This window comes from Ambystoma mexicanum, chromosome 5q, assembly GCF_040938575.1.
Source record: "Ambystoma mexicanum isolate Mex_15411 chromosome 5q, UKY_AmexF1_1, whole genome shotgun sequence".
Classification (NCBI taxonomy): domain Eukaryota; kingdom Metazoa; phylum Chordata; class Amphibia; order Caudata; family Ambystomatidae; genus Ambystoma; species Ambystoma mexicanum.
The window spans coordinates 113,782,602-113,799,886 of record NC_090933.1 but is presented as its reverse complement, the minus strand read 5'-3'; the positions used below and the strand labels follow the sequence as shown (position 1 = coordinate 113,799,886).

The window sequence follows — 17,285 nt, the reverse complement described above, 5'->3', positions numbered from 1 at the left end:
AACTTGCCGAAAAGAGCATGATTCTCCAGGGCACATGAGACACCACTCGATGAGGACACGGGCAGCCCGGTTGCCCCAGCTAGTGCTATATAAATGCCATTCATACATAGAATCACAGTCATTTTTGCATACATCCTCTTGCCATTTTTGGATCGTTTTGGCACAGAGATATACAGGTTATTGCACAGAGAAAATGTTTTCGCACTTGCTTATCGGGTGCCATTAATGTGAAAGACAACTGTATTTGCGTGCATCGAAATTGCATTTTCCAAAAAAGCGATAAAACATTTCAGAAGAAATTCTGTTTACCTTGATATGCGGGGAGGGTTGGAGTTCATATATTACAGACATGACATCAAATGAAAGGTAATTAGATTTTTTTTATTTGAAAAATATAATCTTACATTGTAAATGTTAATGTAAAAAAACTACCTCTCCATGAAACTTAAATATGGTGTACCTTCTAAAATGAAGAGTCATTTCAGTAGTTTTTACATGCACTTCAAATCCTACTTTATCAAGAGTTCAGAAAATAAAGAAATCTGTGTGCGCATCAGCCATCCACTTTAGAAGAATAACTTAAAAGCAATTAAAATCCAGTCTGTAGTGAACCCGCTTCATGTAAATAATTTTTTTTTAAAACTAGACGTTGATGCATTTCCCCCAAATCTGTCCAATCTTGAGTGTGATTAAGAAAATGGGAAGTTTTTCATATGGAAACTCTACAGGACTGCAATGCAAACATATTGTACACATATGCCCACTATTAATAACCCCTTTCCAAAATAAGTTGCTTCCTGATACAGGTGAATATACACATAAATACACCAGCTTGTGACATGTATAGCTTACTCAGATAATCCAGTTTTTTTCTTTGACGTGACAAATACTGTAGCAGCATCTTTGGGTTGAAACGTTCATTAAGACATTCAAGAACGTGCTCTTGATAGACAATGCGAGACAGAGGTGCACACATTTCAAAAACACAGCAATTTAAACCTGACTGATGTTGCGAGGGTTACTTTTCCCTATCATGACGTCGAGTAGACGGGAGAGAGCGTAGCCGTCGTCTGTAATGTAGTCTGGTTTCACCCTGCTGCAGAAGAGCAAGGGTGAAACTATTTAGTCCATACTTCTTCAGAGAATTGTCTGAGTTTAAATTTTTTTTGCCGGACCTCCTATTTGCTTTCCAAAAATGTCAAATTCGCAACATGGTGTTCAAGGGATCGGACTCCAAAAGCTTCTACATTTTTTCCCTCCAGGCTGCCTTCAGCTGCTTGCAATCGGTTTTCTCTCCATGTCGGCGGTGACCTGAGACAACCATTACTTGATTTACACTGGAAAACAAAACACAAACAGCCTGTTTGTAACAGAAAATGGATAGTAGTCGGCCATCCTGAAGTTGAATTTGTGGCATGGACTTTATGCAACTTACAATGCAGTCATATTGCTTCTTCAAAGCCAACATCATCATGGTTGATCGCAAGCATATGGGCTTTTTGCACATATAATGTGAATATATAGAAATATTTGTTTAGGCTGATATAACTGGTTCTTGCGATGAAGAAGAATGCACACATATGAACAAATTAATTTAGTCTGCCTTTGTGATGAACAGAAAACAAGGCATCAAGAGAATGTGGATTTAGCAGACGTTTCTTTTAGGAAATTAAATGCTACTTGGTGTGATACAATGATGAGATGTTTGTTTTATGGATGAACTTTGAATACTAAAGGTAACACCCCAGCGTTCAGGTTGTACAGAGCCGGTAATGGCTGGCCAACCCGAGTCTAGATAAGCCTGAGAGAACACCCCTGACTGTTGGAGGTGAAAGCTATTTGTTCACACCCTGGGTCTCCCTGCAGGGTGCGAATAATATATATATATATATTTTTATTTAACGAAGATGGGGTCCTTGCAGATTGCGCATGCCTAATCTCCTGTAAAAAGAAAAAAAGGCCACCACCTGAATACATAGAAAAGGGACAATTCCCTTGCCTATGCTATGGAGGACAGGGGTGCGGTGCAGACAACGTGGGAGCGGGGAAGCTAGAGGAGAAAACACCGACCAGCAGGTAAGATCATGGGTCGGGGTGCGGGATATCCTGGGTGTGGGATGTTTTCAGGGCCTGAGGCGAGGAAGAGGGGGCAAAGAAAAAGGAAGGGGCATAGGTGGCAGGGAGAACGTAGCTATTTTCTGGCAGATTATGCCCTTGGTGTCAGACATTTTATTAGCTGAGTACTCGTCCCCATGTGGGACTATACATATTTAATCTGTACATACAATATGTATAAATATACAATGCTGCATCAGTTCACTTTCTGTAAAAAAAATAAAAATCATTAACATTATTAGTATCAGCACATGGTCACTCCATTGGCGTTGTACCTACACGGGTTAAGGCATTTAAAACGTGCTATTTTCGCACTGTCAATTTAAATCTCCTGAGTATCTTCTTTTAAGGTGGCTGGCCTGACGGAGCCTGGTGTGAGGCAACAACGCACATATGATGGGGGGATACTAACTTTGTATTCATTTTAAGATGATTTGATTCAATAGAGAAGACTTAAAAATTGAGATGCGAGGATGACGTGTGCTTTCTCTAGAGCACTCTGCCCCCATTTGTTTTGCAAAGCAGCATATTGTATGGACGCCATATTGGAAAGAGGCACGCTAAGTCATGAGGCGGTTGTAAAATTAGACAGAATCTCTTGCACTGACTTGAGTGGTTGTGGACTTGCAAGCTAGTTTGAAGAGATAGTTTCATCCTTCTCAGCAGTTGTTTACAAGTTCTTATTTTCCGGGCAGGAGGGATTTAAGAAGGCAAGCATACGAATGCTAAATGCGTGTTGGCCTGTATTTAAGGGTCAATATTTGATACGAGGAATCTGGTTGGTAGCCAAATAAGCAGGTTTCTTGAGCGAAAATACATGGGAAGTTAAACTGAACACAGGTCACCCTTTCCGTGTGAAGCGAGTGTGATCGCTGTGCTTTTTTTCTCTCTGCCCTCCCACCCCCATGAATTAAAAAGTGATCACTTGCTTTTGCTTGTCCATGCTCAATACATCCTAATAATACAAATAAAAAAGATTGGGGGAAGGGAGGTTCTGGCACTTCCACCTTTACGCTTGGCGTGCCTTACTATCAGAGCATATTTTCCTCTATTTAAACCATCTGAAAGAGTGGAATCCAGACCCTGGAGTCTGCATTCCACGCTTTTTTCATCATGGTTCCAGCTCTAGGCAATTTAGCAGCTTGAAACGAGGCCCTGGCCGCCTATAATGTCTGCATTATAAACTTTCTTTTGTGATGTGTACACACTGGGCTATCTACGAGCGGACATGGACCAGCTGTGTAAAGGAAAGCCCCAGGCAAGGATTCCTGCTTTCCCTTTCCCAAGCGTTCTGGAATGAAGCAGGGCAATTGCCCAGGCTGTTCCTCTCAGGCTTTAAAGTCCACACCAAAGGGGTAGGTGACTGCTGCCCAAGCCTGAACGGTTTCCCATTCATACAGCCTTCCATGGCGGCCATAGTGCAGAGCCCGCGAAAGGCAATGACCACATATGGGTATTCTTGAAAACCAAAACAAAGAGGATTAGCACCAAAGCTACTGATCTGGGACTTGGGGCTTAAAAATAACGAGGTAGCTCTTTTGATTATTATAGAGACAAAGGAGGCTACCTTGTGGTAGAGAGAATGGTCACAGTAGTGACGCCATGTAAAAAATAAAACGCTGCCACCAGTCAGCATATATACTGCTCGAGAGGGACTCACACAGGTATAAGAAAATACCAGCGCTTCCCATAAACAAATGAGTCACAGTAAATGAGGTTAAAAGTAAAGCTTGCTTGCTCAAAGTAAAAAAATGAAAGCCAGCAAAAAGACTGGGTGGTCTCACAAGGTGAGGCTACAAATGAACAGAAAGCAAAATCTTCTCTAATACTGGGCAGAACCGAGTATTTTAGGAAGGGGTTGTACTGTTAGCTGCGTGGTGTATAAAAATAGTGAAGATGTTGGATACAATGCCATTTTATAGCAGCTTTGACTTGTTCCACGGGATGTGGTGCAAGGGTGCATGCAGAGTAATGGCTAGGCTTTTGTTTGTAATCATACATTTCTCTATGACTTCCACCCGAGGGTCAAGACCTAAAAATTAAAGTGGGGGGCGACTCATCCACAAACGCAATGGGATGTGACGTCACTAGAAATAAGCAGATCAAGGTGATATATGGACATTTCATTACATTGGTTTTCCATAACCGTCCAAATTCCACAGGACGGATGGCATTTGCAGTTCATAAAATCAAAACACACAAAACCAAGAGAGGATATTTTCTTCTGATAGTATTTTTGAAAACGTTAGAAGGTGTGCATGTTTTAGACTCCAAGAACCAATACACGTTTTCCCTGGAACTTGCAGTACCGAAATGGGACATTTCACCTTTAGTTGTTTGCTAGTTTTTTAGTGCAGTGGTGAAGTGCCAGGCCTGACTGCGGTTCGATCCCTAAAGTCGTCTTTAATTCATAAATTCCAAGATGACATTCAATGTTTATCATTTTAGCTGGGGGGAACTGAGTCCACCCTCTGAAAAAAGTCCACCCGCGTGTATCCTCGACTTGAGCCCAGCCTCCACCCCAACACAATTGAGTGTACTCTTTAGGCAAAAGTATTGCTCCCCTTACCCACACAACACCAGTGCTGTTTATGTAGGTCGGCCTAGGTATGTTTTTACATCCGTCTGTTTTAGGACTTCAAGTAACGCATGACCTTGGAATACCAACTGCCATGCCAGTAAAAACACTGACTAAACAAGTGACTGCAGGGCTCTAAATTAAGATTGGATAAGCAGGAGCTACAAGCAGCTCCTGTGTATCCAGCATTAACCAGTCACCAGGAGCTACCACAGGGGAACGAGGAGCTCGTACATAGTCATGCAAATCTAAAGTCCACATAAAATACAGACATAAATGGTATCTATTATTCATTACCCCTTATGCTTTAAATGCCATATAGATGTGTCCTAATGCTAATTTCTAGATTGTCTGAAATGCACAGAATTAAATTCACATAGTTGTATGTGTTCGGCTTCATTTGGCCTCGAGGAGCCAAAAGTAGCTCCTGGTAACTGTTGGTATTAAGCCAACCAGACTCTTCTAGGCTACAAGCAGGAGCTAAATAGATGGACTGGGGAAAAGAGGCGCCATTCACTTAAACTACAGACTGTGCATACATAGTCAGAACATTCATTCTTGTTGGTGTTAAAGGTTTCCAAGGATATATGTCGCAAGTGATTTACTATTGCTCCTGTGCCGATCAGGAGAGGCAGAGAACCATAAGGCATTGTCACTGTACATATCCGCCAACGTTTCACAAGTTAATGCAGTGAAGGCTGACCACTGCATGAATTTACTGTGCTCGTGCAAGGAATACATGCATGAACGCTGACCACATCCCCTACTGTCGTGTGAGCGAAGTGATGGCTTACCTTCCTTAGTAATTTGCAACAAATTGGGAGAACCTGTGCCAGTACAATCATTACACCCTTTGTCTTCTGTATACACGTGTCAACCTAGGAGTGAAAAGGAATAGAGAATATTCATTAGGATCCTGTGACCAGTTGACTGTCAAGTTCAGGCACTTAACATGTTAACTTATTATGTTCGACATAGATTCTCCGTGAAAAGACAATTGCTAATCTCCTATACATTTCATCCTTTGAAATGAGCAAATCTGCTTTTCCCATGCACAGCTCAGAAACGTATAACATAGATGTTCATTTTTTATGTCTATTCTGTCCATTTGTTCATGTATGTATATTTGAGTCTAGCTTGCGCATCATCGCTGGTTTCCATCCAATCCTCTTAGCATATCATTACCAGTTTACTTCATGCTCACTTCCAGATGGCAGTGTGCTCAGACCCGAAACACACATGCAGAGTCGCGCCCCCACACTGCTAACCTATCCGAACAAGGCAGGACATCTCAGGATTTGACACATACATGTAGGGGATAAGCCAAGATTACACAGTTTGAGCACAGCGCACTGAAAAGAACAGAACGGCACCAATATACTGCATTTATGGGCATGGGAAACACATATGGACTCTGGGACATAAGAATATGCGAGAGTCCACAATGGCGAATCATTCCACGGGTCCATGCATAATTCAAAAGCAGGCCCACCCTGTTGCCCAAAACAGTATGCACAAACACCCCATGCCAGTGACTAGATTGTCACTTGTGTGCATAAACCACTGTCCAGTTTCCTACAAAATTCATCCCACAAAATGACCACCCAATCTTCCAAACAAAAGGTGCTCAGTTTCTTGCCTTCCCCTCACATCAAAGAAGCCCTTTGTCACCAACCACACAGCAGGTTCACCTTCCACCTCCAACCATACCGTGGGCCCCCCATGGATTTCTGCATATATTTTCTCTGACAAGGTCCCTTGCCTTTAACTGGGAGTAATGGACGGAGTGGGCCAGGGGCCACCTTCCGCAGCATGATGCTAAACCCAGTGAAGGTACATGGGGGGATCCCCTTGACCTCCCTAACTCACCTTATATGGTGATCAAGCACAAGGGATGTTGTGGCAGTCAAGCCTAAAATAGCCACAATCTGCATCGCCTCATATGGAGCAGGTAGTTAGGAAACACGGGTGTGCTTAAAAAAACAGGAGTGGTTGCTCCAATTACACACACATGTTCCAGCTTGAGATTAGAAGGGTCATTAGGGAGGGCTGAAGTGAATATAAAAATGCTAGCCTTTCTGACATTGGTGTGGTTGTGAGGAGGCGGCAAACAAGTTACAGACCGCATTGAATGGTGGAGGTGGTGGAGTGAGGAGGAAGAAGAGTGAAGGAAGAAGGTCAGAGATACATTGTCAGAAGGAGATGGAGAAAAGAGCCTTACACAGAAGGTTGGGCGGAACAGTGAAAAGGGAGGTGGGAGCAGCTTTCAAGATAAGAAAGTTGGAGGGAAAGTCTGGGGAGTACTGGCTCAGAGCAGCAAAGTAGGACAAGCAGGCCAGACTAAAACCTAATTTGGGAAAGCCTAGAAGGAGTAGGGGCACAATCACATGGAAAGTGTAGGGGGGGGACAAGGGGTGCAGGAGAGGTACACTTAGGTATGTGATAGTTGCAAACTGTTGAGGAGGAAGGAGGCAAAGTGGTGCAGGAGAAACAGCCAGGACCCTAACTCTCAGAGGTGCTGACCACACCTACAGACAACCAGCCTCCTAGTGCGAATTCTGGGGTTTTTCCAGCCATCTCATCCTGGTCTACACTCACTGCCGAGCAGTGTTAGCATGACTTATCACCTAGGTGCTAGAGAGACTCCGCAGCCAGAAAGGAACTTCCCTTTTTATCGATGATAAACCAGACTCTACAATGCAAAAAGACAAACAACTTGTGGGACGCTCACCCAAAATTCCAGAATAATAGATACCAACTGCTCCTGGAAAAGGACCTTGACAGCGGTTTTGGAATTTAAAAACTCATGAGTTATACTACACAAAAAGCCATCCTGTTGCTTTATATTGCTATTCACCTGTGTGGCGTAGGTATGCCAATCAAACTACCTCGGTTTCTGATTCTTGTTACTTTTATCAGTCTTGATGACGCTTCACAAATCCAACCATCTGCAACCTCAACCTGCCACAGTTCACATTTCTGTATCCTCCTTTTCTCCACCCAACATGCCAATCTCCCTCATATTCTTGTTCCTCATCTTTTCTGCCTAGACCTCCCACTTCTATTTCCTCCTCATTTCACTCCTTACAAGATTGGAATGTATATGTTGCTCAGAATAACGATTCTTTGAAGTTTCCCTTCCAACTGTTTAAGCCTATTCGGATGTAAAAGGACAATACGATCACAAGACATTTATGGAACAAAAGTGGATCTGCTCTGTGGAAAGCAGATACCCCCCCCCCCCCCCCACTGTTACGCCTGAAATAAAAGAACTTCCATATAACCCATGCTCTGGTAGAAGAATCTGGACTTCTGACTATGATAGGGCTAGCCTAGAACTGGAGATCATATGTAGTCTTCCGTTTTTAATGGAGGCCTTGCTTCAAAATACTTATGGCTAGTAGGTAACAGACATTTGCAAGCAATCCCAGATTTACTTCTCTTCAAGTAATCCAGAACTTTCCATTGTGCTCTTTTCCTGGTCTAAATCCATCTCAAAGGTGGCAGCTCTGCCAGAGGGAATTCAGAGTTTCATGACCTAGAATGCCATTGTTCCCGGTTGCCCCTGACCATACTCTAACAATACCAATACATCAGATGATAGGAGGTTTCTGTTGGTTTTGGATCTAAAGTGTACCGGTTTGTCAAGTCCATACATTTGAAGAAGATCAACATGCTATTGTCTCAGGCTGAATACCTTGCATCATTAAATCGGATTGGTTTGAATTTTCCATCGAGGATTGCCCCTACCAGTGCTCAGTGCTAGCTTTTCCGTAGATGTTAGTACCTTGCGTCTTTACCATGGTCCTCTCCTGGGGACCCATCTTCACGAGATGGGAATCTTCCTCTTGCTTTACCTGTACAATTGCCTTCTGTAGGCTCCTTTTCTGGGGAGAGTTGGGCCACAATCAGAATATGAAAGTCAGTTTTTTAATCAACCAAAAGAAGTCACCTTCACTACAATTCAGGATATGGTTTTCTTCAAGGCTATGGTGTTGCAACCTGCAGGGCTAATCTGTTTGCCTGGAAATAAGGTTGAGGAATCATCTGTACTCGTCTACATTTCGCAGAGGCTCCTGCTAGGTAGTGGCTGTTATGCTCAGGGATATAGGGTGGCAGAATTCTTGGGCCAGGCTTCTATTTTGACACTACTGGGTCACATTAAGGCTGTGATTTCAGTGTACTCCGTGTTGATAAACACTTTTGGATGATGGTTCTAAGCCATCTCAGCAACAGGATTCCATCTAAGTCCTGTAGTCAATGAGCTAGTTACAACAGATGACGATGAATGATGCATATCTGCTAAACAGGGTGCAATATGAATACGAAGTGTTCGAGCACCGACTGTACACCACTGTACATCAAATTATCTACACAATCTTGAAGATGTAACCTTCCCCTTTTTGGGCAGGAACCCTAGAACCCTCGCATTGGGCTTCCAAGCTATTCCCTCAATGTGCAGATCCGCCACTATCATTTTGACCAGCATATCTCTGAAAGTCACCTCTGCAGCATCCCTCAAATCACATGCCTAAAATGCTCTGTTGGCCGTCTGCAGCCTCTCCTGAAATCAAAAGCAGAGGTGCAGTTTACGAATGCCACGGATAAAGGTCTGTTTCAATTACTCCAACCACTTCTTACTAAACGGAGAAGCATGCGACTGTTGGCTGAGGTCGTGAGGCCAGCCTTAAATCTTGTCTGTTAGCAGCAAAATATCCTTATCTTCCACACACAAAATTCTGAAGGGAGATATTTTGCGAGGACCGTCCTAGAGTAATAATAAAGTGGAAAGTTGACGGATTCACACTAGAGCCTCATGTCGTGTATGGGAAGGAGAATTCCTTTATTCAGAGTTTGTATTAAAATACATTTTTCACCCCAATTCCAACTAAAGATGTATGTAAAACATAAACCCACATCTCAGAAGGGTCCTTCAATATAGCATTGCAAATTAAGCATGCCCATTGGCTTACAATTGTTTTAGTTTATCTATATAACCTTAAATATTCGGATAGGAGGATTGGAGGCCTTGCACACCCTTTAGCCCCAGAACATAATATTGGTTGTTCTGGGATTAAAATAAAGACTGCCACCGATGTCAAAGGAGTAAACAAAGAACGAATGTGGTGTGGATAGTCTAACTAAGAAACCCTTTTCTTCGGGGAAACCAGGGGCTCTTGTTTATTACCCTTTATCAGCCTCCAAAATGTAATCCGACTCTCCTGCATTGGTTGCCACCTCTTGAAGGCCTGTTAGTACGTGTTCTAATGAAGGGACTTTTCGTAGTTGCGCTTCATTTTCCTAGTGAAGTATTCTGGTTCCGTCATCCCCAGGCAGGCAAGTTCATGGATTTGCCGTCTTCTCATCCCTATCTTCAAAGTCCTAATGTAGACGCCACAGCCACCTTCTCCTTCAAACCTCACATTTATCCAGGCCATTGATGCAAGTAGTGAGAAGACCAATCTGCCAATTGTGAAAATAGAACAGAGGGAAATCTGTTCCTTCACTGTGTTGACTCAGTGCCAAGGGAAACAAGTAACTGCTTGTCTTTGAATCCATCCTACCGCATTTAGCAATCTGCCTTCCTTCCAGGCTGCATGGTTTCTTGCATTGCTTACTGCCAACTCGGAGGTGGCCAGATATATAATCTGGTATAGTGGGGCACACACCATCCACTCGAAATCTAAGGGCAGGTGAGCACCCTCTTCCAATTGATTGTGTCCTCCCACGTATTCCTCATCTTTGATATTCAACATCCAGCTTCAGCTGCTTTGGAAATTTCTTTTCGGCTGAGGGTACTGTGTGTCGAAGAACTCTATGTCCCTTCGAGGGTCTCTGTCTTGAGGATGATGTCATTGAAGGCATAAATAACCTGTGCAGCGCCTGTTCGCTACAGTTCAGTTTTTCGAGAACTACGGCGCTTCAGAATTTCGCCGCAAAATATACAAAAACGTCTTCGACAACGACTATCCTGAAGACCGGGTTTAAAAAGTGTCAAGACTGCGATGCCAAGATGTCACTGACCGATCCGCATCTATTATGCTTGTAGTGTCTCGGTGTGGAGCACAAGATCTCCACCTGTACAAAATGTCCATCGATGACCGGTAAAGCTCTGAAGGAGTGAAAGAGGAAATTAGCGGTAGGTAGAGTCCTTAAGAAATCCCCAGCGACTACCCCGTTGAAGAAAACTTCTGACGTTGCGAGAGGCGACTCTTCTCGAAGAAAGAAGGCAAAAAGGTCCTGGTCAAGGAGTGGCTCCCACCACTCTTCCTCGTCGTCGAGGAAGTCAAAGAAGAGGCACCACAAGTCGCCTACTTCAACATCCTCATCGGACTCCTCTCCTGAAAGAGCTATATCCTGTCCCACAAAGCCCTCCACTCATGCTGAATGGGAAGCATTCAGGCAAGAAATGCTTAAAATATTCGAGAGCCAAAAACCATCGACAAGCCATGCTCCTACTGTGCCTTCTAAAGCCGGTAAGGAAACCGCTTGAGCCAAATCCTGCGTGCCCTCAAGCTTGGGATGAAGACCAGATCCACATCGAGAGCCATCTATGAGAAATCATTGAGGGATCCTTCGAGTCATAAGTCGAAAGACAAGTCGAGGTCGCTGACACCAGCTGCGCCATCGACACCAGTTGCGCCATTGAAGCCTTCGGTGCCATCAAAGTCGAAAACTACTTCCTCAAAGACATTGACAACTCCTCGGGCATCAGGTTTGAACTTTTCTCCTTTACCAAGAAAGGATTTCTTTAAGTTTCTGACCTCTATTTAGGAGGACAACGAGCCATCTGACCATGATGTACACTTTGGTTTGCAGTATGGCATACCAAATGTCCCGATACCTTAATTTCAAAGGAGTCCAGACTGAAAGATGTATATAAGAATTTGCAGACAGCCAGTGAGGTGGACACTTCACCAGAATTAGAATTTGGAAAGCCTGAGTCAGATGGACATGCAGATGCCTTGTACATGCAGTTGATGACCAAGCTAGTGGATTGCCTGGGGTGGAGCAGACCTGCCCTCCCTTTTGAACAAGATGACCTTACAGACATCCTTGATAAAAGGTCCTCAAAAGGATCCCATTTTACCTTTCCACATTGCTCTTCAGAAGAGAGTAAGTGCCAATCGGGAAGGACTGGAGCCGAGTGTGGCACTGAATAAGAACTTTACAAGAAAATACTGTCAATCAATTAGTGACCCCAGCTACTTATTGAAACACTGTTCCCCAGAAAGTCTGGGTGTGGAGTTGGCAACCACTAGCGCAAAACAGACAGCCTATCCTACCATCCCACGGGATAAAGATGACAAAAGGGTAGATAGTCCAGAAAGGTATTTTCCATTGGGAGCATGGCTCTTAAATCAGCCAACTTCACGTGTGCCTTGGCAAAGTTTTCACACACTCCATGGGACTGCATTTCTATGGCGGCTGAGCATATTCCCGAAGGAGAGGAAAGATACGGTTTCTTATCCCTTATTAAGGATGGCAAGGAAGCCATGTGCGAGTCTCTTCATTCTCGTCTGGATTCTGCTGACCGCATCAGCAGAGCCATGGTGGCAAGCACTGTAATTTGCAGATTTGCCTGGTTAAGGAAGTCTGGATTGCACCGGATGTGCAGTCTATACTGCTTAACATGCCATTTGACGGGTCTCACCTTGTTGGCAGCAAGGCTGACGAAAGCCTTGAGAAGCTGCAGACCTCGAAGGTGGCAGCCAAATGTTTGGGTGCCGCTATTAGACAGCATTAGCCTTTTCATCCCAGTGGACCGTCTTGGAGGAGTAGATCCTTTCCTTCCTCAGTTGGAAGAGTGAGAGGAATGGCTGGTCAAAGAGGCCAATGAAGATTCCCTTGTGGTGGACGAGGGAGAGGTGTAAAGCCCGCTCAAGCAGGGGCATCTTTACCAATAGCCACTGCTTCAGCTGCCTCAAAACCGCTCTGAGGTCTTGAGTCACCACACCCCAGTGGGAGGCAGACTGTTTCAGCATCTGAAAGAATAGGGAGACAATAATATGGATGCTTGGGCATTAGAAACCATAGCCCAAGGTTACTGCCTTCCCTTCATTCCATCCACAGGGGATCCATTCTTTGAAGGTTCCAGATCCGTTCCTTGAACAGAAAAGGTTGACCCTGCTAGAGAAAGGTGCTATAGAGACGGTACCTGTAGCAGAGAGGAACAAAGGATGATATTCACCATATTTCCTGATCCCCAAGAAGGACGGAGGACCGAGACCCATCTTGGACTTGAGATACTTGAACACGTTCCTCAGGAAGGACAAGTTCAAGACGGTCACACTTTCTCAGATCCTTCACGCCCTCCAACTACAGGATTGCATGGTTTAATTGGACCTTCAGGATGCTTATTTTCATGTGCCAATCCATCTCAAGCACATAAAGTACCTGAGGTTCACTGTTGGCAGTTCTCCTTATCAGTTTTGAGTTCTGCCATTCGGGCAGACCCTTGCCCTGAGGGCTTTCACCAAACCGATGGCGTTGGTGGCAGCGAGTCTTAGGAGAGGAGGGATTCACGTCTACCCCTACCTGGATGATTGGCTTATCAGGGCACGTTCTCCCGAACAAGGCCTGGATCATCTCAACGTCACCTGCCACTCTCTTCACAGACTGGGCTTCTAACTCAATTAAAAGAAGTCCCACATGACACCATCCCAAAAGCTCAATTTCCTCAGAGCTGTACTGGATAGATCCTTGGGAAAGCGCTTGCCACCCAAGGTGAGGGCTCAAGACATTCTGCAGATGGTCTCCAAGTTTCAGAGTGCCCAGCGTCTCCTGGCCTTCGACTTTTTGAGGTTGCTCGGCCTCATGGCATTGTGTATTTTTCTGGTGCCAAAAGCTCGCCGGAGAATGAGATCCCTTCAAGGGGCTCTCAGCACACAATGGTCTCAGTTCTTGGGCAACATGTCAGACCTACTTCAGGTTCCAAGCAGGGTCGAACAGGATCTTCTGTGGTGGGCCTGCGAGGACAATATTCTGAAGGAAGAACCTTTTTGGCAACCTTGGCCGTAGATAAAAGTAGTGACGGATGCCTCAGTCACAGGCTGGGGAGCCCACGCCAGCGATCTTACAATCAGCGGTTCTTGGTCTTCGTCGGAGTCCAAACTACACATCAATCTTTTGGAGCTAAGGGCAATCAGACTTGCGCTGAAGTTCTTTCTGCCCTCTGTACGGTGAAAGAATGTCCTGATAATGACCGACAACACAGTGGCCATGTACTACTTCAGCAAGAGAGGAGGTGTAGGGTCACTACCACTGTGCACAGAGGCAATGCAGCTCTGGCGCTGGGTAATTCAAGAAGGAATCTCCCTATCAGAAGTTCACCTAGCTGGAGAGGAGAACATGGCAGCGGATGCTCTGAGCAGGCAGAGCACAGTCTCCCAGGAGTAGGAACTAGCCCCGGATGTCCTTAGAAAGATCTTCACCCTTTGGGTAACCCCTCAAGTATCTCTGTTCGCAACCAATGTCAAACGGAAGTGCGAACTGTACTGTTCCAGGGAATATCCCCGAAGAGGAGCTCTAGTAGACACGTTGTGTTGGACTCAGTTTTAACTCCTGTACGCGTTTCCTCCAGTCCCCGTCATTCCTCACATGATCAGGAGGTTGAGAAAGTTCGGGAAACACATGATCCTAATTGCCTCGGATTGGGTCAGGAGGACGTGATACGGACCTTCTGGACATGTCCATCTGCCCTCCAATACGTCTTCCACCAATAGAGGACCTTCTCTTGCGATAGGAGGGCCGGGTTCTCCGTCCAGAGGTCAAGACTCTCTGCCTTCATGCATGGTTTCTGAGAGACCGCCCAGATGATATATTGGAGATTTTGCTTTCGGCGCAACAAAGTCTTTGTACCGCTGCCATAGGAACAAATTCTGCAGCTGGTGCAGGGGCAAGAATATGAACCCTTTTCTTTGCAAAACACCATAGGTGTTATCCTTTCTACTGTACCTAGCCAATCTGGGTCTTCAGGTTGGGACCATTAAAGGTTATTTTGCGGCGGTATCCATGTTCAAGCGCTCATCTGAAGAAAGTTCATATTTTAAGATGCCTTTGGTGATACAGTTTCTGAAGGGGCTCACTAATGTGTTCCCTCCATCTCCCTTCCAGGTTCTCATTTGGGACCTCACTCTCGTGCTACAATTTCTTATGTGTGCACCATTTGAACCTCTACATTCATGTCCCTTAAGGTTACTAACTTTCAAGACCATCTTGCTGGTAGCGCTAACTTCAGCCCTAGAGTGAGTGAGTTGCAGGCACTATCCTCAAAACCTCCATTTACAGTGTTTCACAAGGACAAGGTTGTCTTGAGGGTTAAGCCTTCTTTTTTTACCTAAGGTAATTTCAGACATTTAGGACAACAGATTGTGTTACCCAATTTCTACCCTCCACATCATCCTGGCGAGGAGGAGAGGTTGCACAGGCTTCATCCATGTAGGGCTCTGAGCTTCTACATTTAAAGGTTATCAAAACTTTGTCTGGATGACCAACTATTCATAGGTTATATGGGTCATAGACTGGGTTAGGCTGTGACAAAGCAAACCTTACCGAGATGGATTATTCTAGCGATTTCAGAATGCTACAGGGTGGCAGGCAAGGATCCTCCAGAAGCCCTAAGGGCCCATTCCACTAGGGGCATGGCTACCTCCTCGGCTTGGCAAAGAGATATTCCAATTAAAAACATTTGTGAGGCAGCTACGTGGGCCACAATACACACTTTCACTAAGCATTATTGCCTTGAGTCTACTCTAAGCCAGGATGGAAGCATTGGAAAAGCTGTCCTGCATTTGATTCATGGAAACCATTAATAACAAAATTATTACTCCCTACAGCAAAACTAACACTGCTTTGGGAGTCCATCAAAGATGAGGAATATGTGGGAGGACACACATCATTCGAAGAACAAGTTACTTACCCCTGGTAACGTTATTTCGACTGGGTGTTCCTCCCATGTATTCCTCATCATCCTCCCAGCCTACCCCTCAGTAAAATTTACCATGCTATTACAGCTTTCGTTCCTTCAAAGCTTTGTACGATCAAACCCGTTTTCATGCGGGTAGTTCTACTTGAGAGTGAAAAAGGGGACTGAAGCCAACGGGCGCTGTGCATGCTATTTATGCCTTCGATGACATCCTCAAGACAGAGGCCCTCGAGAGACAGAGTCGACTGCATCGATGCACAGCGCCCTCTGATGAAAACATTTTGCTGAAGCAGCTGAAGCTGGATATTGAATATCAAAGATGAGGAATATGTGGGAGGTGTGGACATCCAGTCCAATGAACTTTACCATGGGTAAGTAACTTCTTGTTCTTACTTATAAAAACAAACATACTGGAGTAAATGAAAGGGGTGGAAGCTGTCCATTTGGCCACGAAGGTGAAATGATCTGCAATATCCCCCACAAAATGACCTTTTGCCACTTGGAAGTTCCACTCTTCAAAAGCAGGGTGCCCAAACAAGCCCTTTTTTATCTTCCTTAGTTTGCATCATTTGGGGGCTCAACAGTGCCCCCATAGATAGTTCCAGGATAGTTTCGCGGGATGGCATTTAGATTCCCCCCATAATCAAAAGGGTTGTTAGGATGATTAAATAGCCAGTCTTTGGCTATGTCCATTACTTTAAAGATGGTTTATGAAGACTGATTCTTCAGGGATCAGCCCCTTGAAGTCTACTGAACCTGTTGGTGAAATCAAACCCCGGAAAGGAAGGACTCTTTAAAGAAAAAAACGAGATTATCACCCTGCATTGATCTACAATTTTAAAGGGAGATGTCATACTGTTGCATGTAAATCGGGGTCAAGAAAAAGCGACATAGGATGTCCTGATGTACTTCTGCAGCAGAAGATATGGCAACGTTCAGATGCTGGTACCTTCAAAGCCGTGTGTGCGAGTTATTTGATAGCTCATGACTTTTTGCTCAGTTTCAGCTGGTGATATTGTGCATTCAGCTCTAGTGTGGAGGGGACAGTGGCACTGGTTAGGTCTGCAGTCAGGCTATTGATCATGGGGAGGAGTGGTATTTCCCTGAGAATTGCCTGACTGGGCAGATGCCATGTCTATGTAGAGATCCGCTAAATGTATGTTTTACTATTAATATCTGGCTACATCCGTGCTGGTAAGCTCTAAAGCAGCGTGTGAGATCTTGTTAAGTTCTGCCTTCTACTCTAGCTGATGTTGAGTGGACTGCAGGGTGACCTTGCTGTACAACCGGAGAAGCTTGTATTCTACCACATTAGGGATCTATTTTGTATTCTTTAACATTTCTGGCAGAAGCTTGATTGCCCCAAAACATTCATAGCTTATTTCTTGATCTTTGAATCCACTTAATATTGTTGACACCTTTCCATTTTTCGTTCACTCAAATGGGTGCAAATGTATTCATATAAACACGATTACTCCTGAACCACTTTGTGGTCATTATCAAAATCTTCAACATCACCTCTCAAGCAAAGCTGTCAAATTATTGTGCTACATTTAAAAGGTCAGCTCTCTTGCAATTTAGTATTTTGGACAAGAGAGGCCATTGTACTACTAGTTTTCTTTACACTTAATCTATTATAAATTGAAAAAGATTGGCACGGTCCCA

General features: G+C 44.5%; 1 protein-coding gene across 2 annotated transcripts in view; it reads right to left on the bottom strand.

The window, feature by feature from the left end:
• Positions 1-360: 360 nt before the first annotated feature.
• Positions 361-17,285, bottom strand: part of CTNNAL1 (catenin alpha like 1) — a 989,054-nt gene continuing 972,129 nt past the window's right edge. For both annotated transcript variants that reach the window (XM_069620628.1, XM_069620627.1), the window contains exons 18-19: positions 5,488-5,571; positions 361-1,337 (exon numbers count right to left, since the gene is read on the bottom strand). In XM_069620628.1, coding sequence (XP_069476729.1) covers positions 1,179-1,337; positions 5,488-5,571 — 243 coding nt within the window. In that variant the 3' untranslated portion in view covers positions 361-1,178. The remainder of the gene's footprint in view (positions 1,338-5,487; positions 5,572-17,285) is intronic.